The sequence below is a fragment of the Mugil cephalus genome, chromosome 8 (assembly GCF_022458985.1).
Source record: "Mugil cephalus isolate CIBA_MC_2020 chromosome 8, CIBA_Mcephalus_1.1, whole genome shotgun sequence".
NCBI lineage: Eukaryota > Metazoa > Chordata > Actinopteri > Mugiliformes > Mugilidae > Mugil > Mugil cephalus.
Genome location: NC_061777.1, coordinates 18,452,560 through 18,480,414, shown reverse-complemented (window position 1 = coordinate 18,480,414; position 27,855 = coordinate 18,452,560). Strand labels below are relative to the sequence as shown.

The following is a 27,855-nucleotide window of genomic DNA, read 5'->3' as shown; positions in this document are numbered from 1 at the left end:
ATTTTTATCAGCACCACATCACCAACTCTACATTAATTTTGGACTAAATGAGCAGGGGATCTCCACAACACTGACATGTTGCCTCAAGTATTCTGGAGTCCAGGGACAGCGTCTCCTCCTCAGAGGTTCACTCCTCCTGCCATATACATGCATACAGGAATCAACAGAACTTGTGCGGACATTTGAAAGGACATGCTGAGCCTGTTATTTCAATAAAATGTACAGTACTAACTGGATCGTCTTCTGGTGACACTGCAAACAAATTCAAAGTCAGATGGTATGATATTGTCAAGTGTGTTTAATTTTTAGTTTCTACGTCTACTGAACCCCTTAAGAAGCTGCTACTTCCTGTTGCTCGAACTGAGTCCATCACTGGCCTCCCTCCTGGCAGCTCCTGGCTGGGTGGACAATGCCCTGTGTCAGTTTTATGTGTTTTTTTCTTGACCACTAAAATAATACAGAAAATCATTGTCAGCAGACTGCAGAATATTCCTGTATTTGGTTTTCACCTGCTTCCCAGTCCTAAGTTTGTTCTCTGTGAAAGATGATGGAGGAAACAGAACAACATGGGAACATAGATTCAATAGAAGAGTAGATCAATTGTTTGAACTTAATTATACCCCACCTACATGAGTAACATGTACTTCTATGTGCCATATTAAAGCAGAAACACAACTATTGATTAGTGGAGTAATAGTTTCCACATTCTTTAACTGCAACTATGACAGTTCCAGTGGAGTAGGCCTATGGTTTATCAGTTGTACATGTTCAGACTACTTACACATTAAACCCGTCTACAATTGTCTACCAGGATTTTCCCTCTCCTTTTTAAAAGTAGGACGCATGTCCGTGTTCCTTTTACCTATAGGTGATCCTGTGATCTATCTTGTGGTCTTCTTAAGAATAACGTGAACACACATTTATCCTAACAATCCACACCTGGCTTGATTAAGCCGCGTTTTTTTAAATCTGGCTCAGCAATCGTACAACCGATTAATCCAAGAAAGCACCGACGAGGTTTAGTCAAGCTTTATATATTTATGTTATTATATAACTTAAATGTCTTTGATGTCTGTTTCTACGTAATGATGCTACTGGACAGTGAATTTACCAAGGGATAAATAAAGTATCTATTTATCTTACATAAAATATACAACCTTGTTTCTTGATCATCGGCGTTACTGTAAACGGCATCCACCAAAGCTGTGTGAAACAACACAAAGATTACTGCCATGACTATCAACTACGACATTGTTATACTATAATATTAAATTCATTTAAATATCATAATTTCAGTGGTTTCAAAGAAATGTGAAACACCCAACCATTCTACATGTCACTAAAAATGAGAGAAAGCGTGCACTCAGAAGGGGTTTCAAAAATTTTCACTCTCAACCTTTTAATATGCCATTTTTTTTAGAGGCATCATGTTTTGTGCCTGTCAGGTGGTGCTCTGACATTAATATAAATCTCTGACTCTTCAGACTGCAAAGAACTGGGCCACGACTCATTTTCCTCTTTTAAATTATCCTGGCCTGCATGGACAGATTTCACATAGATAGAACACATTACCATAGATCACTGCTGAGAGTCACCACTGTCCCTGAGTTACCTGGTGGACTGTGACTTTGACATGTCTTTTTCCTCCTTTAAAACTGACAAGAGGCTTCACATTCATAGGCACTATAAGGAGATGTCAGTTGTGATCATGTGCGTGGGGTTTTCTCTAAACAAAGCCAACACTTTTTATTTCTTTACTTTTTTTTAAAAAAAAAAAGGGAGAACATATATGCAAAACCACAGCTTGTTTGACTTGTCCAATGTTAATACTTGTGCACGTAAGTTTAAAAAACAATTCATAATAGTGAAAACTTCAGTGACTGCTTGGTCTGGTTGTAACTTATGAAGATCTCGTAAAACACTTATGTGATAGCTGACGACCACAACAAATTTTAGTTAGTCACACTGAGACCCTTTTTAATCACTTTTTAATCACATTTGATAGTATAATCACAATTTTCCATGGGTGTAGAGAGAAAACATCAAGTTCTTATCTCTGAACCCTACAGGAAGGGAGTGTGTTGTGACAAAGACATGCTGATAAGCAGTGTGTGTGTATTGTTTAGATCTGAGTTTGGGTCCTTGGCACGAAAGACAACCACTAAACTCAAGAAAAAGGCCAAAGGTTATGTAGCACCATCACAGCAAAGTTACTCTTCATTGGAAAACCCGTATTATTCACATGTTTACAGACCCATATACATTGTTAGGGAGTGTTTTTAAGTGAGTGCGGCCGAAGCTATGAGAGCATCAATGTCCTGAATGGCTTTGGAGGTCCTTTGAAGAGCTTCAGCAATGCACGTCTCATCTACTGGTTCATGAGTGAACCCAGCAGAGCTACTGTGTGAGTCCGTGTGTTCTTTCTCAGTTGCAAACAGGTGGTTGTTGTCCATCAGAACTGAGCAGAGGATGTTAAAGAGTGCACAAAGTCAGAATTTACACTGGCAGTCTATTGTATATACGCAGACTGTGTTTACCGTCATCGACAGCGAGTACTGAAGGATACAGTTGAATCGCTTTATCTTCTCCAGTTCTGCAGCAACCATATCTGACCTGCAGGCAGTAAACGGTCAGTTGAATTATAAAGCTATTAACACAATATTTAATAAATAAAATTAAAACAAAAATATTAATCACCGACTGTCTGGAACCTGCGTAACATTCATGTGCTGCTCAACAACTGCCACATTTGGCAGATTGTCTTCATACGTTTTTGGCTTAGAAAAACCTCTGTCCTACAAAAAAACAAAAGAAAACATATTGCATTGTGACTAAAATTCTTATTTTCACAGTATTATGTGTACTGGGAGTATTTAGTGTATTGGGATGAGCATGGATTATGTCTTTGACCTCTTCTAAGCAGCTGGGAGCAGCATGGAGCTTCAGTAACTGTTTGGTCTGGTTGTAGCACATAAGGATCCTGTAAAACAGTTTATCACAAAACTGCTGAAGACCAGAATAAACCATAGTCCTTCAACTTATCAGACTGTCATGAAGTGATTGCTTACCTATTTGCACGGCTCACAATGGAGCACACAGAGTAGACCTGTCCAAGTACATCAGGTGGAAGGCTGTTTAAATGATAGGTGACCTCTCTGACCTGGGAGATAAACACAAGTTGGTTCTAGGAAATTCTTCAATAGCTTTTTAACATTAATGAGATCAGACATTAAATCAGACATTACCTGCTTTGATTGGAGCTCAGGTTTATGATGGGTGAAATAAGAGCTTAAGAGACCGTTAGACCGGATGACTGATCCATCGCCTGGGGAAACCTCTACGACTGAGAAAGCTCCGCTCAGTATCCTACATGAGGGGGACCACTGCTTTGATGAAACAATACTGGCATGTTTTCTAAAAATTCATTTAGTAAAAATAGAGGGCAATTCGTTCACTTAAAGTCAAACATTTCAAAGATCTTTAAGGCCCTGTTAACCCTAAAACATCGTAGATGCCTACCTGTAAGTGACTCCTTGACACCACAATATTTTCACAAGCTCTGTTGGAAGGTCTGAATGTTCTTCTTTGCCCAAGGGATCTTTAACCCTCCACCTTAAAGACACAAGTAAGTGAGCTTAAATCAGTAACTGAACATTGCAAAACAGTGTGCAAGCTTGTTATCGATACGCACACCTGTGCCAGTGAGGTGACGGACATGTGAGAGGCAGTGCCTGTGGCAGGCAGGACCTTCTCTCTTCACTGGATACATCCAACATGTTTTTTCTGATGTCAGCCCGGTTGGAATTGCTTGTTTCCTCTCCTTCGACATCTGTAGGTTTTGAGAAACGAGCTGTCCAGTGATGCCAAGCCAAGGAGAGAGGGTACGCCCACATGGGGGCGACAGCGCAGCAAGAGTGATGCTGGATCACCGTAGTGGACTGGTACATCTGTTCGGGCTGGAAAGAGAATACAAACTCAACAATCACTTAACAATCAGAACTGTGATAGAAGTGCGTGGATAATTCAGAGAAGCATTACCTTTAGCTCAGCAGCACTGATAATACCCGGAGAACAAGACCTTGATCTAGTCGTCTCTTTCTTTCTGCTTCCTCTTCCCTGATGACAGTCTCTGGTCAGGTCACCGGTGCTGCCACAGATGGGATCGTTTCCTTGCTGCTGACCATCTTGGCAGCCACCAGGATCTCTTCTCGAAAGAGGCTCGCTGCGGTGCTGACTGTGAGTGTGACTGAGAGCGCATGTGAACTCGACGGTGAATTCCTCACCCGAGGGCGAAAGCACCAAGGTGGCTTGTCCCTCCTCCGACCTGACGACGGCCTCACCTCGGGGTCCGAGCTCAGGCTCACAGGACGACCACTCGGGCCACCGCACAACTGAGTCAATGCTGAAAAAAGGCTGCAGGTGGAAATAATGCTTAAGTTACTGGCCTCACTGACAACAGAAGCCCAGGAAATTGTTTCTGATACCTTCTTATGATCAGCTGAGATGAGTTCCTCTGGTAAATATGGTCGAGTAGCGTATTTATTCCTGAACTCCAGTGCAGCTACAATGAGCTCCTGTATAAAGAGTGTGACAAGATTAATGTAACCAATGTTAACTGTATAATAGCACAGAAGGAAAACAAACTATGCACATTAATCCAACAAACATTAATCTAACAACACTGTAGCACAAATTGGCAAATCCATTGCAATGTTATACCTTGTATGTGCTCACGGTGAACCTGGTCCTCTGTCGGACTCTCTCGGGGGGCTGCAGAGGATGTCCACGGGGGTCCTGGGCTTTCACCAACGTGAACTCGCAGCCGCACGGCGACAGCTGCAACCGAGCTCCGTTCCCGTAACGGACGTCCACCGACTCGTCCTCATACATTATCATCAAACTCACAGCGGCGTCGGTTTCCATGTCAGACCCGCAAACGGGAGTAAACTTCCCCGAGCAGTGGACGCGCTGAAACTCAAAAAAGGGCGACTGCGTCAGGCAACGTCATCACGTGGAGACGTTTGTTATCGGCGCGCTCAGTGAGAGGGAGCCAGCTGGACCGGAAGTGCTCTTTTTTTTTCCTTTTCTTTTTTACTGTAATATTTGTAACCCAGCAACTATGACAGCTGGGATACAAATGATACAAACACAACAGAAGTGTCCATAGTCCATTCGGCGTCTTCTTATTTTTCCAGTAAATTTTAGTCTTGTTGGTTTTGCACATATTCCAGTATAGCGCCGTAATATTTTTATTCAACAACAAATTGATGAAGCAGGGTTTGGTGACATAGCATTTCGATTTTTTGATATGAGTTTGTTCAAGATTTATTAAAAGTTGACAGATACAGCTATTGTTTTATAACATACCATTAGATATGTTAATCTGTATATTCAATAGCGGCCATTCATTCATTCATTGTTGAGTTGCTAGGCCTGTACAATTTTATATCTATGACAAGTTTGAATATCTGCGCGGAATCAATTTGATCAATCACAGCGACAAACCAAATTAAATATTATGTCTGAATTGAGTCCACATTTAGGCCAAGCGTAAATCTCAATTATGAAAAATGCGTCTTTCACTTTAAAGTTGATACAATGATGCAGTTAGAGAACAATACTGAGGTACATCTGTTACTGCAGCACAGACAGAATTCAAATTATGATGGATATTTAAAAAAAAATATGCATAACAAATAATTAACCGATTAATCCAGACCAATTGATGGGGCTAATCAAAATCATCTTTATAACCCTGTCAATTCTAATTTTTGTGAAAGGAAACTTTCAGTACTTAAATGAAGAGAAAAAACACTGAGGTGGGTCAGAGGCGTTTATTCCTGATATGTTTTGAAGAGAACATCGCCCTCTGCTGTCACTCTCACTCACAGCTTTGACGGTGTTTCCTGTGAGACCTGATGACATGAGGAGCAAATGGAAATCACACAGCTGCCTTTCGTGTCCATGACGACTGCACTGCACGCAGAAAGTTATTGAGCAGGAAAACTGTGTCCTCAACTCACTTCAGTCAAATGCTCACCACACTCACTCACACAAGGTCAAACACATGAAAAGGCAGTAAGTAACTTCCACTGAGAGCATATGAAACAAATCAATGAACTCTGATGTGAAAAGGCTTTTTGGAATACAATAAAACTTCTGGTTATCTAGATTATTTTGCTTCTCAGGCTGGACACTCTTTGTACAACCTCCATATAGTTGGTGATGCTCAAGCCTCAGCTTTACCATAACATGCTTGTTTTCAATACGCCTTTACATGCCATAACCTTAAGATGGGAGCAAGGAGGAGGGAGCACATCCCTTACCATATCCCACATTCCAGTTGTCGAAAGGGGTCCCATGGTTTTGCTGGCACCATTTCCATGTCATTAGTAATGATGAGCATGTTTACTGAAATCGATATCTACTTGATGAAATGCCATCGATGCGAACATGTTTGTAGTAGTCATCTCAGCAACCTTCATGTCGTCTCCATGGCCGCTACAGTCTAGTCACCTGGATTAAGATCATTCATCTCTGTACTATGGCCATTAGACAGACAAACACCCTGATTTGCTGACATTTTGATGTATTTATTTATTTTATATATATATATTTAGATATATATTTCTCATATATCTATTCACTCTAGTCACACTTATTTAACCAAAACCAAAAATGTACAAGTTTCTCCATGTCTCAGAAAACCATTCGTTAAAATAAAAAAAAAATTAAAAAATACTGTAATAAACAGTTGAAAGCCAGCTAATTGTATCAGCCACCTAAATATGTTCTCCCTATTACAAAGTTATAAAGCACAGATTTAGCCAAGGGTATACAAGACTGAAGATACAAGCCATTGGAATATGCTCTCCTTGTGATGGTGTCAGTGATTAGGTAATGTGAAACATTGTAAATATTTATATTATAAAATCGTACCGCATTTATAATCCCTGACATACCCGACAGTTTGACTTTAAAAACAATATTTAGAAGACATAAAACATTTTAGTGACGTTTTTTGCAGCACTGATATAACACAGAAACAGTGAAACCAATATTCTGAAAATAGGCCACAAAAAACAAACAAAAAGCAAAAAGGCAAAAACATGAGTAACGAGTTTTCATTTAAAGTTGTCTATACTTTATTTAAATTCAATAATTAATTGTGTTTGTGTTGCTTAATCAAGCCAAAAGTCAAAATCCAGATTCAAATTGAATATTTTTTCAGGTTGGACTGCCATTCTTAAATCATTCTTGGAAATTACAACCTGCATTGCATTGTGTTCGGTTTAACCCTTTATATGGCATTCATTGAAATACTGAGAAATTCTGTTATTATAGCACAAGAAGACTTTTTTACTTTTGTGATAATTTTCCGAATTTTATTTTCATAATCAAGGTCAATGAAGTCTACATGGAAGAGGGACAGATCAAACTGCACAGCCTCATTTGTGGTGTGGTGTGGTTTGGGATATCAGCAACAGTGCTCAGACTGTCAACAGATAAACATGAGCTTCTTTGACATGAGACGTGTCTGGCCTGTGACTGCCAGCATCCCAACATGTCACTCTTATCAGTGCATTATAGGCCATTCCTTCATGCTTGTTGACTTGAATCAAGGTACATCAATTATAGGCGAAGCATACAAGATGCATTTCATATTTTCCTGGGTGCAATGAACACTTCACCCATTAGATGGCGCAATGCTTCCTTACTAAAAAATCTGTTATATTTGAGGTTGATATTAGTATTTCAACGGCAACGGAGACGAAATTCTTGCAGCAAAACAGCACGAAGCCAACACATGTGGAAATAAGAAAAAACAAATTGAGCCCGGTGTAGAAAACATTTAAATGTTTCTTTTTTTTAATGGGATACATAGCAAATAAAAAACTCGAAACAAAAAACAAAAACGAATGTCAAGCTACAATGACAGGTTAATTTAAAAACAAAAAACAAACAAAAAAAGCAAAAAAAAAAAATGCCAATTCAACTTTGAAAAACGCTACAATTAACATAGTGTATAACAAAACGAGTAAATTCTGGACAGGGCGGCTTAGGCGCCGAGACAAATTTAGACACTACGTTGTGGAGACAATTGGATCAGGTGATGACTGCCCACTTGAGCATCAGTGTTATCACTTCAGATCCAGGGGTTTCCTTCCCACGGTACCAAGGGCTTTCCATCCTTCCACGCAGGATAGAAGACGGGTTCCCACGCATTGTGGTGGTGCCTCCAGCAACAGACCACTCCTCCTCCCAGAAAGATATATATACATATAAAAAAATAAAAACACGAGCTGTGGTGACAGGAGCCATGCGCAATGACTAACTCCGTGCTCGGATCCGAGCCCTGCACAGAAATTTAGTCCGCATCATTCCCTGACAGCTCCCCGAGAGAGGAGGAGAGAGAAGAGGAGAAGAGAGGAGAAGCAGGGCTGAATTCTCAGGTAGGCTGTGCAGTCTCCCCCGAAGGCTTTTCAAACATTGCATCTTTGTCCTAAAATCACCGTTGAGTTATTGCATTTAGCCGGTGAGTCGCTGCTGTAATATTTCTCATTTACAAGTTGAATGGACGCAGCGTTTCATTCAGAACAGAGCAGGGCTGTGAATGGTCTCTTACAACAGAACATGTTTTATCGCCTGTGTTTATTAATCTGATGGAACACATTTCATCGTCTTTACGAGCCAGTTGCTTTCTGAGTCATCTGAATGAAAAGGGATGATGTGTGAATGTGTGCAGCGCACTCAGTATGCACGAAGCAGCTGCTAATTAACCTATGCGAGGTAGCAATTATGTAAATGAACATTTGATTGATTCCTTTGTTTTAAGGAAAACATGTCTCACTGAAAACATTTTTTTGCTCTGCAGCGTTCATTCATGCAGAGTTGTGGACGGAGAATTGTTGCACTGATTTACTACGGCATGCTCCGGTGTTATGATTATGCACTGAGTTTATTCATGAATTGCTGACAAAATGCAACTCTTGGTGCAGCACAGCGGGCTATGTCTTAATCCTCTTTAAGGTTAATTAGAACAGGAGTGGTGGCTGGCTGCACCCCTGCAGCCCGACTACTTCCTTGTTGCAGATCTGATAAAAGAAAACAGACCTGGTAAGTCATGTGGGAGATTGTGTGGTTGCAGTCCCTGGGCGTTGCTGCAGGATTTTTTATTTTTTTTAAAGAGCACACTCTGGGGCTTGACGCGCCTGCAGGAAGAAAAAACATCAGTGATGCCTCCAAATGCTGATGTGGGCAGGGCAGCTCTCAACTCCAGCAGTGCCACCGGACAGGTGATTCAGTTGCCTACTTGTTGTGACATTTGGGTTATTACACATGGAGGGTCAGGTCCTGCGTGTGCTCTAGACAGGCTCACTGGACCTAACCAGTTCATTTCTTCTTTCTCCTGGTATTGATATGGAAAGAGGGCAGAAAAAAAGACGCCGTCTCCCAGTTCCACCATCTCCAACTCCTCCTACAGACCTGAGCATGGGGGATTAAATGGGGGATGGGAGAAAGGACTGAATGAACGGTCTGAGAGATATCTGCAGCTGCCTCCTCTCACATGAGCAACCACAGAAGTGATTGGACGACACCCCTATGCTGGTAGCCCTCTCTCTGCGTTTCTCCCTCTGCTAACCCATCTCGGTTTTCTGTGTAAAGAAGGAATGGCGTTAAATAAGAGAGAAACAGGGGGAAAAAGAGGGCAGTCAGATCTAGTCACATAAAACAAGAGAAAATGAGCGATGTGGAGCAGGAGGAAGCATGAGTGTTTGAGGGAAAGGTGGAAAAAGATGGAGGAATGAAGTAAGTGCTTTGCACGCTGAATGCATTATTTAAAGCAGAAAGATACAAGGCGACCGTACCCATAATCCCATGTCTTCAGCTTGTCTTCTTCTCTAACCAGGCTGCCTTTTCATTTGTGTTCAGCTGCAGCAATAACCTGGGGTTTAAAATCTGGCACAGGTATAGTCTACTACGAACACACAGACTGGTGGACACACGCACAGCCACACACATAGCATTTAATCACTGATTCCCGTCTTCTGATCTTGCTGTTACCATGGCCACAGTTGGTAAAGGTGCATGACTCCGTGTTCTTCTGAGCTCTTCACAAATCCATGCATGGAGCTTAGAGCCTAAATCGTGCGCTGAAGTCAAAATATCTGCATATTTTCGTGTCTTGTCATTGAGCACTTGTTTTAGATGCATTTTCCTGCAATTTGTGGCCATGCAGAAGGGAGTGGCCTCATTTTCCCATTCTCATCAGAGCAGTGGATGAGGATCGATTCGCTAGCCTCTCTGAAACAGGTGATTAGATCTGCCTAAACGGTGTGGCATATCGGAAAAGACAAAGGTAATTAATGTGGCCTTTAAGCAAAGTTCCCCCTAGACAGCAAGGAGTTAAATATCCAAGACAGAACTGGACTGTGTTTGAATCTATAAGCACCAGCCTATCCATAAGCAACCCCTTTGGTCCTTCTTTTACCCATTTATAATCTCCTATACCTATATTACTATATATAGCTAATTATAATTACATCTGTGCATATTTTGTAGCCATAGTAATGTTCTCGTCCCAGGGGCTCAGAGTGGTGCCTAAATAATTAAACATGCTTTGCATTTCGAGTCATATGGCCGAGCTCACCGACGAGGTTCTTGCCTCAGAAGTTGGGCCAGCGTATTTTTAGTGTTGCGGCGCTTCCAGACCTGAACGGTTTGCCAACAGAGATGTACTAAAAACACCCTGGGGCATTGTACCTACTAGTTCGCTGGTGGAACCAGAGGGAGAGTCAGATATCCTGCGGCCAGATCTTCAAAGGCAAAGAGCAGCAAAGACAAAGAATCATCACACTGAAGGACTGATAAGGACTCTTTATGTATATGTGTGTGTGTGTATATATACATATATATGTTACAGACTTTGTAGGTTATCTAAACAGACCACTACCATCTGTTGTTACTTCTCGTCAGTACGCAACACATGCATTGTGTCTTAACAAAAGACCTTCACTGCATTGCCTAATTTAATGGCCCTATCTGGTAGTCACTGTTTCCCCAAGATAAGATGGGAAGAAACCGAAAAAATATGACAGCCCAATACATCAGACACCAGTTTTCAAAGTCACACCTTTTACCTTTGGGGTATATGGGGATGAATCATCATCAGTCTAGCGAATTTGCGACTCACAGCTCCTGCTGGAGTGCAGTTAATTGAGTGCTATAGCGGGGAGTCTGATATCTATTTACTGATGTAGTTCTATAAGAGGCTGATAGATGTCTCTGAATTACATCAGAATGTTTGAGAAAATGTGGGTCAGCAGACCTTTTTTTCCAGTTACATTTGAGAAACGGTACAGGGATTGAGATCTACTGGATATGGACTGCTTATTCAGTGCACACTCTGTGGATTTAAGAATGAGAAACGCAGTCCACGCCTCGTTTAGGTCTGCTGGACAGAGCGAACAGTTCTAGCTGAGTAACAGCACGGTAGCTTGTTGGTCACTGGATGGTCTTTCCTGTTTGTTCTCCAGCGATGCGGGACCTGGAGCCGTGCCTGCCTGGAGGATGTAGCTGTAGCGTGTGTTTGAAACGGTACAACACTCTCGCATATGAGAGGTGAGGAGTCCTCACAGATGGCTCCACAGATGGTCCCCATCAACACCATTGTCTGAGTCAAAACACGGCCACAGACCCGAAAGACTAACATCCACACTGTCACCCAAAACAGAGATTCTCAGTCTGTCTGACCCTCTGTGATTCGTTTCTGTCCAAATCCACTGATCGGTCTCTGATGTCTGATAGAGGTCAGTACATAAAACACTGATGCCTTAACGAGGGGGACTAGAGTGAAAAGCAGTGGTGGTGGGAGTTGTAAATAATTAAGAAATGCTGAGTGATGTGTTCCTCCTGCAGTGGAGAGGTTCGTGGTGCAGTGCTTTATAACCATACCCAGGTCCAAGCCTCAGTGTGTTGCTGTGTTGGCGTCTCTCATTCCTCTATGGAGGATGGATGGATTTGTGCCATGCAACTGGGAGTGGGTGGCTACCTCGTGTTTTTTTTTTTTTTTTTTTTTTTTTGGTGCTTCCTACCCCGTCTCCCCACTCGACCGGTGACTAGTGTGTGAGCAATAGACATTTGATTCAAGTTAAGTTAAATAAAAAACAAATGATGAGATTTGTGTGAGTAATACCTATTTATCATGATTTCCTCTTGTTGGTCAAATCTGAATACACGTTAAATTTCACTGGTGGTATCTGTATATATATAACACAACTTAAAAACTTCAGATTCATTGCTTATTTTTAATTGAAAGTGCATGCAGTGCATTGATCTCCATACAAACATCAACTGGGTAATAAGCACACAACGATATGACGAACTAAGTCTGGTACTAAGCAGCTATTACTTTATGCCTTGACTTTAAGACTCTCTGTATTGGCCATCGTTTATTACATCCTGCAACCTGAATTGAAAGGCAACGCCTATAACGAGATTGCTTCTCAAGTGGGCAGTTTAACTTTTATTTTTAAACATTCACTTGGCATATGCCATGTGGTAGCATTCTTGCCAACTACTGTAACAGCACGTTCTCAATCCTTTTGCCTTCCACGTGGACCTTTACCTAATTGAGGAAACAAGACATCTTCTGCAACCAAAATTTTGTTCCTGTTCTATTGATTGCGCATGTTCACATACACGTATCTAATAATGTGTTGATGTTGGCGATAGACTGTCCTGACAATGGATGCCAGGACGGCTCCACAAAAGTACTGAACTCCCACTGGTGGCTGGCTGCACTAAAGACACAGGTCTAATTGATTTTTTCAAGGAGGGCTTCTGTCATTTGGTTAATATAATGCTGACGCACTTATAAGTGTCCATTCTGTCATTATGTTAGTTATTTGGAGCAATAGAAACAGGGTGTGACATCATTGTGACTGACTGTTGCCATAAAAAGTGTGAAATGGTCCAGTGGGACCACGGGAGTATGAAAAAATAAGTAAGTACAGTAGGTAGATTCAACATTTCTTTGTAACTGCTGTAGGTAGAGCACGATAACACAGCTAGGCATAACTCCACTTACGGAGCATACTGTGTAGACTCTGCCTACAAACTCATACCCATATCCCTGGAATTCTGCCTGAGTTTGACCAATGGAAGGAAGAGGAGATGTGTTGTACATATTTTGTACAGTCCAGACTGGGGGAAAAATCGCACTGGTGGATCGTAACCACATTGTAAGTAGAGTTTTCTTGTTGATCACTTCAAAAATGTAATGTGTTTCCAGAAGACTGGTGGGAACATTGTTCCATGTGGTGAAGATGTCTTCACAAAGGTCTGGGACTGTTTTTGTAAACTTTCCTTGCCATCCATCCCCAAACGTTCTCAGTGGGATTTAGATCAGGGGAACATGCAGGATGGTCCCATAGAGTGATGTTATTCTCCTGGAAGAAGTCTGTGTTAGGTGGGCATTGTGAGCTGCAGCACCTTTCAGTGTCTCAGGTTTGCTGCTCCCTTGAGAAGTCCCAACCTTCAAGTTTGTGGCAAGGGAGGAGACTTGGCCTTTGAAGAAGTTTTTTTGTTCTGTAAGCCTGACTGTTTTATGGTTATCGGGCTGTAGTCAGTATCAGTAAGGGCCTGTGTCATCACGGATAGGCTGTCAAATCTTTCCTCTCAGCGCTCGGATTTCTCTGCAGATTTTGCCCATTTAAGGCTATGATCTGAAACTTTTCATCGGCTAATGAACAGCCTATTAGATATTAAATGCAGTTTTCAATGACTCTTTACTTATCGTCTCTTGCTCCAATTTCTTCTTGAGGCTCTACTTACAGCCTGGTTATCATCCACCAGTGCAAAATGTATTTGTAATTTTTTCCTCAGCCTTAAGATGTTGTTCAGGAGTGCAACAACGATGTTGGCTATTGAAGTTCAGCATGTTAAACATTGAGCACTACATTCCAGATTATTACAGTTCAGCCAGAGGAAGATCCTGAACGTGTGTACTAAACATCATGACAGACATGTCACTCAAAACCAAGAATATGAACTCATGTTAAGCACAGTTAAGAACAGTCAGCGCATCACTGAAGTCATTGAGACTAATTGGAAATGATTAACGTTTAAAGAAATGTGACTAATGATGGAGATGTGAATGAATGCGACTGGATACATAGAACTGTTGAAACGATGGTGGAGAAGATCAGATGTCAGGGATGATTATGTAATCGGATCCACTGCGTAGAGAGTATTAATAGCTTTTCTTAACATAAATGGGGTCAAACTGGATTAAAGAGCAGGATCAACTCACTCCCATTCAAGGGAATCCACTAACTTATAAATAGCTTAAAAATAATCACCCTTGTTCACAACCTACAATCTCCAGCACCTGTGACCCTTCCATCTTCACTCATTCTTGGCCTTGTTAGTAGTTTTTACGGCTAAAGGCGGAATCTTAATTACAGCTTCGGAGCCTGTCAGTCAGTATACACCAATCATCCATATTATATGTCTTGCATTTATAGTATTGTGTGCTGTCTGGAGAAAATGTCCACGCAGACTTCAAATTTCTTCTAGCCCAACCAGCTGCTCTTCTAGGGAGCAGCTGGTTGTACGTTTTGATGACATGTTGCCTACGCGCAAATCAAGGTATTGTCAACTAGTTTGTGTTTTGTTCGAGACTTCGCTGAAGGTTAGAGGATGACTCATGGAAGCGCTTTACTTTTGGATAATTATGTGATTCAAAAGGATCGTCAAACAGGCCCTTCACACTTACCAAAATGTATTATACTGATAGACGTCATTTCTGACTGGCTCCTAAATAAGCTGTTTGAAGAAGAGCGCTGACAGAAAAACAAGGCAGGCATATTCCAGATCACCGCAGGACTTGAGTCAAAACTTGTCGGCCAGCCAAGGCTTTTCTGTCCAAGGACCTAGGAGTGCTTTCTATTTCAAAATATGTTAAACAATCAGAGTTACTGCCAGGCCAGATGGTGGAGGAGGAAAAATTAGATGAAATAAAATATGCTCCTCCTCCTCTTCTTTTAAATCTGAATTTATTTTATTTGCATTTTTAAAATTTAAGTTATAAGGGTGGTGATATTTTTTACAGTTTGCACCGTTGTGTTGTGTGTTTTAGGATTTTGACTGTAGTAAAAAGAGGTGCAATACCACGTAATGACGTCTTTATGGGGGGGAAAGCACTTTCTGTCACAGCTAATGAAATGTCAACCTAAACAAAATGTATTTGGTTTCAATAGAATTACTAAATCACTGGTGGGGTGGATATGCAGTGTTGACACAAATATGAGCCCTGACATCTACTTAGTATCAGCACCTTAGAGAACGGAAAAAACTGCTGATCTGAACCTGCAGAGACTCTACATTGGTCAGAAGGTTGTTGGTCAATGATTAGGTTCTGGCCACAGCAGCGTGCAATCATTCAAGGTGACCTCCATTATATGTAAGTAGGTTTTAGATACCAAAATATGAGGAGGTTGCTGAAAGGGAACAAAAAAAAAAAGCCAATTGTTGGACTTTGCATTGATTTCCGATTCTCATTAACCCATTTTATAAACGTCCTTCTTGGTAGATAGCAAGGGAATTGTTGCCCTGGAATTCAAGTGTTGTACCGCATAGTGTTTCAGTGCCATTATAGTCAATACAATTACAAGTAGGACACCTAGAAGGGTGTTAGAATTTGATAAATGGCACAGTTGCCAGTTGAATGTATTTTGTACGGACAAAAGGAACCAAGGTATGCTCCTATTTTTTTGTCCTTTGAGTCTTGAATACTGTTTTTAGATCGGGGAACATACTCATGATGTGCTTTTTCTCAATAAAACATGGCAGTAGCTAAGTAACACCTTGCTTTTGTCTTTACCCGTTCCCAGTTGCAATCACCATCCTCCTTTGAGCTCTTTGGGCTTTATCGATAAAGATCTGTTGCAAATCAATCACTGCCTCGGTGCCTTGTTGTCACAGCTTTCTTCAGCTCTTGTTTCCACCAGTGAGAACCAATTACTTGACGTTGAGCTGTCGCCATAGCAAGGTGCTATCCGCTCCTTTCCAGTCATATGTTCTGCAGTAATGAGTCATAGACCTACCATTGAAAGCCATATAATAACATAATTCTCTGTAAGTGCTTGACAAGACTCCCCCTGAACCTTCTCCTCAAGTATCCAAGGAGAATGGATGGATGTTTCTAAAAATGGATTGAAGTGTGTAGGGTGCGCTCTGGGAGTTGTGTATACATTCAACAATGAAGATGTACAGATGTAGATTTGTATCAACTATTCTCTCAGGCCCTGAGGTGGAGATGTAGGTTTCTAAATTGGTGCTCTCCACCCCCATGTAGAATTCTGTATAGAGCTAGAGAGAGGTCCTGCTGTGTGGATGACTTATGGTAATGGAGCAGATGACTATCTTGAGTCGATGCGCTCCCCCTGGTCTTTCCTGTTGCCATCTCACACATGATCTGCTCCCGGTATATTTCTAGACGCTTGGTTGTTGTTGTCGACGCTTGCACAGGTTCCGGGCATTACTTAGCGTCTGTAAGCATCACCGTGGAGGCTCAGTGACATTTTGGAAAAATTAAATAAACAAGAAACGCAGGAGAATGTCTGCTGCTCCCCGGAGAGGAATCCACCACCTGACTGACTCATCTTTATTGGAAGGAAAACATGTACAAGATGAGTGAAGTCGGAGTCACTGATGACGCAGATTAATTGCATTTATAGCTTGAATAGCACAAGGGATGACCTCTGAGCGTCACAGTGATGTCATAAATGCAGAATAACAAGGCCCAGTGTGATATTTTGAGCAAGACAGACAAATATAATTGGCCTCGGATCAATTCTTGTACATTTGAAGCTCTTTGAGATATAAATCCTCTCTGACTACAACAGGTGAAACCCAGCTCCCATCGTCCGAATCATTACAGCCAATACTATACTGACAGCTTGAATGCTAATTGTGTTGTCGCCTCAGCAAAGAGTCCAGTCCTGTGTTGCTTTAACATCTACACTCAGCAAAGAGCTCAGGCTTGTCTGAGTCAGTGATTCCATCCATCCTCTCTCTCTCTCTCTCCATCCACCTGCCCGGGACAATAATGTTAGACAAAAGTGGGATAATTCATTCTGGCAAGTGAAGGAGGCCCCTGCTAGAGAGCCTCAGCGTATGCAATATATACAGCAAAGAGTAATGTCTGTATCGTCAGACTGCTGCTGAAATAGTGGAAAAAGAGAAATGCTCCCTGAAGACTGTGGTGCTACTGTTGGCTGGACGCAGCAGCAGAATGAAGGAGGAAAAGTCCACACCCAGAGCGCCTAATGATAACACAGCGAAATTGTTGCTTTCCTGTGAATTTCACAGGAAGACAGACGACAGCTTGCGCCTCAAAAGGTACGTCTGACGTTACGCTGCATAATATGAATGAGACAGTGGCGCACCCCTCCCTTTAGCTTTCTCTATCACCTTCTCCAAGGTTCCATGGTGCTGGATTTTACTGCCGTGAAAAGCTGAAGACAAGTGAATCTTTTTGATTTTTTTCTTTTATCATTATCATTATTCAGTCTTTACTGTTGCTCTCCCACTCTCCCTGATACGATGGCTGCACTCTCCTTATCCTGCACCATCACAGTTCTTGATATTTGAAGCTCAAGAGGCTTTTAGTTGTTTGGAGCCCGCTGGTCTTCTTTGCATGCTGGTACTTCCCCTCAGGACATACGCTGGCCTGTGGCAGAGACTGGGAGCAGTTGCACTGAGACATCCACTCACAGGTTTAGCAGACTTGCCCATAGGCGCCTGCCTCAGTGATTTCTCTTGACGTCTTTTTATCATTTGTACACTGTCCCTCGCTTGGCTTTAATTTTTTTCTCCACCATGTATAGACACTTTTGTAAAAGCTGTCTTTTTGTCCTTCAGGTTATTCTAATGACTAATGTAAGACTGCTCCTCAGCTCCACCGACTTTCTTCTTGCCTACAAACAGTCCATCTCACTTTAATCCAAAAAGCAGCCCCACCCCATTCAACTCAACCCTGCGCTATTTCCACCAGCGTCCCCGGTAAAAGAGAGAGCTATAACTGCACGTACGCAGACAAAAACATGTAGTCAACACACCACGACCAATCACAAGTGCTGGAGACGGGCTCTTAGTCATAGTCGCTGCATCACAGCATAATTGAGCCACTCCTGCAGCATGGAGCCATCTGTTTCTCTGATATGTGCAGACTCAAAGTGGAAGCAGTTCTTATGGTTTTACTTACAGCCACTTAATTAAATGAACTGCCCACCCCCAATTTGCACAGCCTTATCTCGGCAGCCCTTAGAAGGCACACATTAATTCAAAAAAACCTAGACCACCCACTCCGGCATCGTTTCACTCTAGTAATGTACAAGATGGCTTGCTTTATTATGAGCTTTGTTCCATTTGCTATATGCAGACTAAGCACCTCTGCCAACTGTTAGCATCGCTGCACGTCAGCGTAGGGCAGGCTTGTATTTTACAGATCTGTCTGTATTGTGTGTCTGCAAAGTTTCCCTTTAAATATGTCCATGGAAGGAGTTTGTCAAAACAGTCTTGGCAAGTGGAGGTGGTACTGATTAGTCTGTAAATTTGGCACCAAAAATTGCAGTTGCACTCCAAATGAAAGTTGCTATATCTTTCAGGTTTGATATGTAAATTTATGAAGCAAGTAGGCAAATGAGAGAAATTAAGTGATTATTACTTGTTTTTTTGTTGCATCGAGCGGTTGTTTGGCTTGCGATGGTCACCACTGTGAGGTCGTCATCGGCCACTTAAAGCAAGTGCATCTGGTGATTTTCCAGGTTACGCCGTCTTTTGATGCTGTGTTGGCTCGCATTTTTGTGGGAATTGTCCATTTTGATGACGGAGCACTCTAAAATGGAGATTAAGTCAGTGCTGCATAAGCATGAGATCAGGGTGGAGGATAAGCTGAGAGAGTGGACTCGAGACACGTAACTAGAGAACTAACTACAGAGTTGACGACCTCATGCTGGATTTTGTGTCTTGTCTTTGTCTCCGTCCACCTGCAGACTGCAACAGTGCAGCATGACAGACACGGTGATGAGCAGCAGCTCGGGCCGCTGGGTGTCCAACGACAGGCAGAGGAGCATGCACCCGAGGTAAGCATGGCCATCAGAGCATGTGTGTCTTGGTAACCCTTTCTGATGCTTAACCGTGTCCTCCTTTGTTCCATCTGCATCCCTCTGATTTGTGATCTGTGACACAGCGATAAAGAGCAGTAAGTAGACAGACTCCTCTCTTATCTCTCCCTTTTGCCAAACCAGTGTAACGTGCTAATGCAGTAACTGCGTGTCCAGTCATTCGTTGTCTTCGCTCTGTTTATTTCACGTGAAGTGTGCAAATTTGCACACAAATTTGGATTCAGTTAACTGGAAAATATATGTGGCTGACAGGGGCAACTGGACCATGCAACAAGGCCCTAGTCCCGGTCCAGACCTGACAGATGAAGAGAAAGAAATTATTAACAGTGTGATCGCTCGGGCTGAGAAAATGGAAGCCATGGAGCAGGAGAGAATCGGGTGAGTGTGTGTAAGACATGTGGCAGTGTCTTGCAAAGGTGTAAATTAAAGCAAAATCACCCTCTGTTGACTGATGACCTGTGCACACATTTGGACACCGGGATAATTAACACTGACATTATAAGTGAGACTTGACTTGGTGCTGCTGCAGGCGCCTGATAAACCGCCTGGATGACATGAAGAAGACTGTGTGTGGGGATGGAGTGTCCCGCTGTCTGCTATGTGGGGAGCAGCTGGGCTCACCTGGGGTCAGCTCGGTGGTGTGCGAGGACTGCAAAAAGGTAGGCAATGAGCGAGTCAGCCACCCACCCTTTTACTGTACACAAACGTTGAGAAAATCATTGTCATTTGGCCGCGTGCTTGTAACAACACTGTAAACGGCAACAAACTGGACATCCTTATTTTCTCCTGTTGAGTAGAGCATGTGTACCAAGTGTGGTACGCAGTGTAGCAGTAAGCCACGGGCTGTTTGGCTGTGCAAGATCTGCAGAGAACAGCGGGAGGTGAGTGCTTTACATTCTTTCCAAAAATTTTAAAAAGACCTGTGGGAGAGTCTGTAACTCATGTTTCTTTGTCGTCAGGTGTGGAAGAGGTCTGGTGCCTGGTTCTTCAAAGGTTTCCCAAAGCACTTTCTGCCGTCCCCCATGCCATTGTCTAAAACAGGAGGCCAGGAGGCGGCGGAGCCCCAGAGGCCACCAGCTTCTGAGCCTAGGCAGGCTGTGGCCAAACCACAACCAACAGGTAGACACAGTCAAGACTTCAGCTGTAGCCTCTTCTTGAGTTTTTATGTTAGGCAGTCTGCAGGACCTAAACACAACTCTTGACATAGATGGGTCTTCAGAAACAGTTGGTTTACATTATGTCTCTCTTCAGGTCAGAATCAGAGTCCTGCCTCTGAGCAACAAGTTTCAGGCAAGTTTCTAGAAATCTATAAAAACGATTTTGCCAAACATTCGGAAATGCTTGTGAGGCTTTTTTAAAGTTGAACTGAAATGTGGAATTTCATCTCTCAGAATTTCAACGGCCTACACACTATAGCTGACTTTTCCGTTTTTTCAAAGCATATAGATTCAAGGTCCTGGGTGTGCGTTTGCCCATAGCTGCCTGACTCGGTCTGTGGTAATAAGGGACATACTGTCATTTTGTATGGAGTCCTATTGACTTAAAAAAGAAACTGAGATTTATCTTTACAACATTTGTGATTTGTTGGACTTGCAAAGCTAGAATAGTAAGCTGACCAGACTCATCTCAGGCTAACTATCTGGCTAGGCTGGGCTAACTATCTTGCACCACTTTCAGTCTGGTTTCAATGTGTGCTGAGTCATTGTCATCACCTTTACATTCATGGATGTGGCAATAGTGAATGACCAGATTTATGAACGATATGCTACCTGACCCAGAGTACATAATCAATTTTTGGTGCTTGCGTACTCAGATAAAACACCAACACTGTCTGACTGTGAAATTCCCACTTCGATGACCAATAAAAGGATGCTATCTCAAAATAACAAACATTCAATTACCCTCTTCTTGGTCGTTTTGCATCATTTTTATGTTCTATTTATTGACCAAAGAAAAAGAATCTCACTTCTGTTCAACTTTAAAACGTTCTGCATTCCCAATCATGCAGGTCTGCCTCTCATTGCTCTCTTGCCAAAAGTCAAATCCTTTTTCATCTGCTTCCCAGATTTGCCAGCGCCGCCTACTGTTGCAGAGGAGGGGGGTTGTAGAGCTCAATTAAGCTGACGGAAGTTGCATGCTGTGGAATGGAATGAGCCCCCGTGTGGTGCTGGCATGATGGGCCACACAGCCTCCTTTCACACTTTCAGCGTTATTACCTGTGCAGTGTGATTTCTCCGTAAAAGAGAGGGGTGCGGTTCTAGCGGGCAGTCCATATTGTTACTGAACGTACTGTACAGTCGTCGGCTCCCACGGCTCCTGTGGTGTATGTAGGTCATTGCCTTTGCATCGAAAAAGCTGCAACATCAAAAGTATCCGGAGAGACTAGAGAGAATCACAGAATCCACTGCAGTAGAAGCCCGAAGTGGTGTGATTATGCATTTCCCCTTTATGCGTCCTGTGCGTCTCTGTGTTTACCATATTATGCTATTCCCGCTTATTTTTAGGAGCAGAGCCACAGGGCCGTGCCAGTTACCCACCTGTGGCCCCTAAACCAGCTGTGCGTATGGCTACGGGTGGGGCCGGCCCTGAAGAGGCAGGGCAGGGCAGCCCAGTGGTGATGAAGAAGATGGTGCCAGTTCAGAGCTCCAGACCACAGCCTGCTGCATCTGCCACTATGGCCCAGCAAGGTGAGAAACAGCTGGAACACAGCTCACTCTGCTCACGTCCTTACAGAAAGCGCTAAGCACGATCCAAATATCGCATAGCGGTGTCGTTCTGCGCAGTCTCAGATGACTATATGTGGTTGTAGGCCCCGTGGCAGGAGATGGTTTCTCTTCTGGTGCAGTTGCTCCAGAGCAGAGAGCGCCTCCTGCTGCAAGAGAGGACAGGAGGCAGCCCGCTGCCTACAGCGCTCCTCCTGCCCGACAGCAACCACCCCCAGCTGAGGACGAGGAGGAGGCCAACGACTACGACTCTGATGAAGCCAGTGAGTACACCATCTGTCCACGTTTATCACAGAGTCAGGCGATATGTCTACTTTAATTTAATTTTACATGCAGTTTTACATTTATGACTTTTTCACACTCGTTCCAGGTAAATAATGAAATAGTTTTTATTTTAAAAAAAAATAGAGGAAAGAAGAAAAGCATATTTCCGTGCAGCCTACAGTATTGGGGATTGAGGCCCTTCATTTGGCAACGTCTCTGTTCTGAGTCATACCGTGCCAAAGCTTAATTTCTGCCTTTTAGTAATAACTCATCTGCAATTCACCCATAAAATGCCCAGTCGTTATGGCAAACAGCAAAAATAATTCTGGCAACTTCAGCGGAGCTGGGTAGAAAAGGACGAATGATGAGCACCATATGCATTCTGAATATGAACAACCCACATCACAGCCATGAAAGCAGAGGCAGATAAGGATGACGAATTCACTTAAGATATTTAACTTATGTAATTTTTTTATATATATACATCCCATTGTAATGATAAGAATAGTACCATGCCATTTGTGTTTTTAGCCCACAGCGTCATGCGGCCTTTATTCTGTCTGCAGGGAATTGGGTTTTAATTGATTTTATTGAGGTTCTGGGACTACGGCGCCGTCCAAATCATTTAAGATGGGCTACAAGTTATAGATTCCCTCGGCGCTGGATACAGTCCCTGGTGTACAAAGGGAACATGGTAGAAATAGCAATGGTTTCATGTGTGTGTTCTTTTTAAATCCATCCTGGTGACATAGCTACAAAATGTAAGCCTGTTGGTCAGTGAATAGGTCAGGTTAGTCCACATCTTTGGCCCAGACTGAAATTTCCCAAAACCTTAAGATAGATTCAGATTTTGTCCAGACATCTGCTTGCCCCTCAGTACTGATGATCCAGTCATCACACGCCATCATCAGCTCAATCTTTCCTCAATGCTTCCGCTAAACATCAGCACATTTAGCAGTGCTGTGTCTAAACCTGGCCTTGCAGATCTGCTAGATTGGCTTGACTTTATTTATTTCATGAAGGGGAACATAATGTCTTCAGAGCGGCAAGTTGGAGATGAATCTGAGCCCAGATAAGTTAAGTTTTTTTTTTTAAGAAATATTAACAAATGACATTTTAATTACTCCAGTTACACGATTCAGTGAAACTCATCCAAAGAAAGTCTGTGTGGGCAGCTTCTCATCCTATTTTTTCCTACCCAGACCTGTATTTTCTGAATGTCCTCCTTTGAGACTTAAGTGTTTATTTAGTTTCTTTTATATTATATGCCCATGCTTTTTAATAAGATGGTCCAACCGTTTGCTTAAGGCAAATAGAAGCCTGCAAATGTTTCACGAGTGAAAGCCAAGGCATTTTCTTGACCATTTCAGTCTATTCTGGACCAGTACTTATTCTGGTTTTATTTCACAGAATGAGTGTTGTTTAATTATGAGAGAATCTTTCTCTATATTTATACTGTTAATTATCCAAGAGCAGACTTGCTGTCTCCCTGTAGTCTAATCTAATGGCTGCTCTGGGTCTCTTTCAGCCACTCTGGGCTCTCTGGAGTTCAGCCTGCTCTATGAACAGGAAAGCAACAGCCTCCACTGTAGCATCCTCAAAGCAAAGGTACCACAATTCTCCTCATTCTCTCGCACAAAAGACCAATTGCAATCAAGTGGTTTATGTTAAAAAGCTCCTCAATGGCACTTTAACTTAATTGCTCTCGGCTCTTTGTGATGTGATGAAAACGGTGCTCTGTTTCTCCTCAGGGACTGAAGCCCATGGACTCAAATGGACTGGCAGATCCTTACGTCAAGCTTCATCTGCTGCCAGGGGCTAGTAAGGTAAAAGAGGGGCCTTTCTTACATCAGGCTTTTACTTCTTTTAAAAGATTCATTACCCTAATATCCTGCCACACAAGGAAGGGTGGTGATTTAAGACCACCGTTGTTCAATGAGAAGGCTATCTGTAGGCTGAAGTCTGACACCTTGTGGTTTGAAAATGCAAATCGTGAAGCATGGTGCAATCTGGTGTACATCCTGAGAGTGATATTTCATTCATTGTCCTCACCTCAACAGTCTAACAAGCTGCGCACGAAGACCCTGAGAAACACCCGAAACCCGATGTGGAATGAGACGCTCACCTACCACGGCCTGACAGATGAGGACATGCAGCGTAAGACCCTCAGGTGAATGGTGCACCTCAGACTGTCAGAGTTAAATCACTCATTTTGTCTTGTATCCATGTGCCTGAGCTTCAAAGTACAACAGGTCCGTATGGTTACATGTCTCTTTTGATCTCCACAGACTTTCTGTCTGTGATGAAGACAAGTTTGGGCACAATGAGTTTATTGGGGAAACTCGAGTGGCCCTCAAGAAACTGAAGATGAATCAGAAGAGAAACTTCAACGTGTGTCTAGAGAGAGTCGTGCCTGTGAGTGAAAGTCACAGTTTTGTTCAAACACCGTTTTGTCCCTGCCGTCTGTATCTCTAACTGCCCTGCCGTGCTCTGGTTCCCCCTCACAGACAAAGAGAACCGCAACAGCTGGAGGAGCCAGAGGGATCTCACTCTACGAAGACGAGGCAAAACTTTGATTTGCGAGCATGTCTAAACATGACGAATTCCCCCACTATGGGGTTCATGGAAGTGTCATCATAAATCCTGTTCAGCTTATTGTCCCCATGTGCTCTGTCTCAGTCAGCGAAAGACGGCGCCGAGGTGGAAGAGCGCGGCAGGATTCTGATCTCTCTAATGTACAGCACTCAGCAGAACCGCCTCATCGTGGGCGTTGTGCGCTGCGTTCACCTGGCTGCTATGGATGCTAATGGCTACTCTGACCCCTATGTCAAAATGTAGGTAGAGCAGAGTGAAAAGGACATTCGTTCATCTGTAAATGAAATGTGTTCAATTCTACACATGTGCTGTTCACAGATGTCTGAAACCTGACATGGGGAAGAAGGGCAAGTGCAAAACACAAATCAAGAAGAGGACTTTAAACCCAGAGTTTAATGAGGTTTGTAATAATAGTTTCAAGTGGAAGGCTGTAATAAAAGAAATCAATGTGTTCCGACCATGCAACTCATAAATAGCAAATGCTGGGAAGTAAATTAAGCGTGTCCAATGAATTTCAGGAATTTAGCTATGACATCAAACACAGTGAACTGGCCAAGAAGACGTTAGACATCTCTGTGTGGGATTATGACATTGGGAAATCCAACGACTACATAGGTAAATATGCGACCTGTATCACTGCTCTTTGTGGAATGAAAATTGCTGCTCACCACCTGCCCCTCACACCTCCATTCCTTCCTGACAGGTGGGTGTCAACTGGGTATCACTGCCAAGGGAGAGAACCTGAAGCACTGGTACGAGTGTCTGAAGAACAAGGATAAGAAGATCGAGCGCTGGCACACTCTGGTGAACGAGAATCACACTGCCAGTGATTAACCACTTGCCCCCACATGCATGAGCTTAAAACTACCCTCCCCGATTGGTTCGCATTCACCTCTTGATGCACTTTTGCCCCCCCCCCTTCAGTTTGTCATTTTTATTTATCCGTTCGCTGCCATCACACCAGACGTCTCGTCGTTTGGTCCCCCTGGTTTAGCATACTCTACTTACCTGTCTTCTTATTAACAATTTATCTGCCTGTGCTGATGCTTAATCCGCCGCTGGCGCAAACCATGGCTTAAATGAATTGGAGACATCGTTCCACAGCTGCACAAAGGCCGTCACGCCTGTCGTGATGTTATATAGCGTGCGGCGCACGTTCTCCGCTAAAAGAAAAATAAAGTTGCACTGGCGCAGAACAAGAGAAGCAATCTGCTGTTGAATCTGAGGTCACGGTTCAAGCTCATGAGATCCCCGACTGAACTCATACCTGAGATTCATCACACTGTCAGGGTATTGTGTCTCTCATGTCGTAGCGTAGCACTTGAGCTGTATAAGCATGCCAGGCAGCACACACGCGCAGCAGCACCTTCAAATATTTCAGCTCTCCTGAACATATTGTATATTTCCATGAAGAAATGTTTACATACTGATACATTGCTCAGGTTAGGATAGACGTCTGATACTGCAGATGATTCATAAGTCAGTAGACCATGAGCTAGATGAGTCTTTGATGAGTTGCTGTTAATTTGTGGTTTAAAAATGATAGCACACCTAGTTTAGCAGGAGTTTTTATGGATGTTTATTCAAACTGTGATTTTTAAGTTTCTAGGACGTATTAGGTGCTTGTTTAGAGAAACAGAAAAGTGAACCACAAAGTTTATTTTTAGGTTAATTTCTTAGATGCGTTGAGACTTGGCAGGAATAAAAAAAAAACAATTAAAAAAAAAAGGAATCTCGTCCTGCTACCTCTACTCCTCTGCAGCTGGCGGTTTGCTCTGACACCTCAGAGGTTTTCTACTGCAGTGTTTACACCGAACGCACACGGTCGGGTTTCTTACAGGTTTCCCCAACAAATTTGGCTGCTCTGTCGAACAAGGAGACAAAGGTGGAATAAGTTATAAGTATGTGCAGCTTTACCTGCATGCACTGTGCTCCTGACTGTCATGTGCCTGGGGCAATCCTGGCCCGCTTTAAGCCCAACGTACCCTTTGCACAAAGCGGGGCCTTTTTCCTCCCTCTGCTCCATCCCAATCATTCAAGGCTTTAGTGTGTGTTTGTTCACTAATCACAGCAAACCAAGGAAAGCACACCTTACAAAGTGGAATGACCTCAATTTATACAGCTGTCTGCAAGTTATTCCAATGTCAAAACAAAGACGAAAACAAAAAAGCCTATGCATGAAATGTCTTGTGGTTCAAGATATATATACTTTGTAAGAAATGAACGCTATTGTAACTCCATTAATGTTTACACTTCTTCCCCACAACATTCCTGTTAATACTTTATATACAAGAGGCCATGTTCTGCATGACTATGATGACTATGGTGTAATCTGAATAAACTGGTCTGTTAGCATCCATGGGACAGACTGCTAATCAACTGAGCACATCAACATGAGATCTTGTCCAATACTATCGGTAGCAGACTTTGAGATTAGTCTCGTTTTTTGAATGAGCTGTCCCGCACATCTTTCTAGTGTCTTGTTTTCTCTGTAAAGCCACGCTGCCCCCATGTGGCTGTAACCCAGACAACCACCAGTCCTAACCTTGTGCTACTTCAGCTGCAGCGATCATCAGATGATGATCATCACTTGTCGTTTTAAAAATAAAATGGCTTCTCTCTCTAGCTATCTTCTACTTGATTCTGCCAGTTCAGTGGAATGTTTCTTCTTTGATCTCTGTATCTGTACATAGATAGTGCATGCACTGGAAATATGTATGTTTGCAAACAACTTTGCATGTAAAGATTTTGCAGAGAGTTTACACGGATCAATAAAATCGAATGAAAAATGACAAGGCTCTTGTGTGTAAAGACTGGAGTCGTGATCAGTTAAGATTACTAATGAAATCAGAGGAAAAGGGCAGCATGTACTGTGCATTATTCGGTCAAACGAAGGTGATTAAATAGAAACAGGAAATGTGAAATGGACAGGATAAAGTAGAGCGCGACCCCATGAATGTTTGGAAATGTTATTTTAATGACAATTTGGAAATTATTTAATTTATGACTGGATACTTACCCATAGTTATATCTGTATACACCGATCAGACATTACATTACGACCACCTTCCTAATATTGT

At 42.7% G+C, this 27,855-nt stretch overlaps 2 protein-coding genes across 3 annotated transcripts; one reads left to right on the top strand and one right to left on the bottom strand.

Moving 5' to 3' along the window:
• Positions 1–1,768: 1,768 nt before the first annotated feature.
• Positions 1,769–4,993, bottom strand: c8h5orf34 (chromosome 8 C5orf34 homolog). The gene is made up of 11 exons (XM_047592147.1): positions 4,720–4,993; positions 4,485–4,574; positions 4,039–4,413; positions 3,694–3,956; positions 3,520–3,612; positions 3,246–3,366; positions 3,069–3,160; positions 2,911–2,980; positions 2,698–2,795; positions 2,567–2,613; positions 1,769–2,458 (listed from the first exon to the last, which is right to left on the bottom strand). Exons 1-11 carry the CDS (start codon positions 4,921–4,923, stop codon positions 2,280–2,282), a joined length of 1,632 nt encoding a protein of 543 aa, XP_047448103.1. The 5' UTR covers positions 4,924–4,993; the 3' UTR covers positions 1,769–2,279.
• Positions 4,994–8,179: 3,186 nt separating this feature from the next.
• LOC125012283 (rabphilin-3A-like) lies at positions 8,180–27,567 on the top strand. 2 transcript variants are annotated; one of them, XM_047592145.1, is made up of 19 exons: positions 8,180–8,453; positions 19,062–19,151; positions 19,259–19,270; positions 19,446–19,571; positions 19,723–19,852; positions 19,991–20,074; positions 20,153–20,312; positions 20,445–20,483; positions 21,698–21,880; positions 22,003–22,179; positions 23,709–23,788; positions 23,932–24,006; positions 24,241–24,350; positions 24,469–24,595; positions 24,688–24,744; positions 24,860–25,014; positions 25,094–25,175; positions 25,294–25,390; positions 25,479–27,567. In XM_047592145.1, the coding sequence occupies exons 2-19, from the start codon at positions 19,078–19,080 to the stop codon at positions 25,607–25,609; spliced, it is 1,899 nt and encodes a 632-aa protein (XP_047448101.1). In that variant the 5' UTR covers positions 8,180–8,453; positions 19,062–19,077; the 3' UTR covers positions 25,610–27,567. The 2 variants fall into 2 exon arrangements, with proteins under 2 accessions (XP_047448101.1, XP_047448102.1); XM_047592146.1 differs by lacking the exon at positions 20,445–20,483 and having other exon boundaries at positions 8,182–8,453.
• Positions 27,568–27,855: the final 288 nt, after the last annotated feature.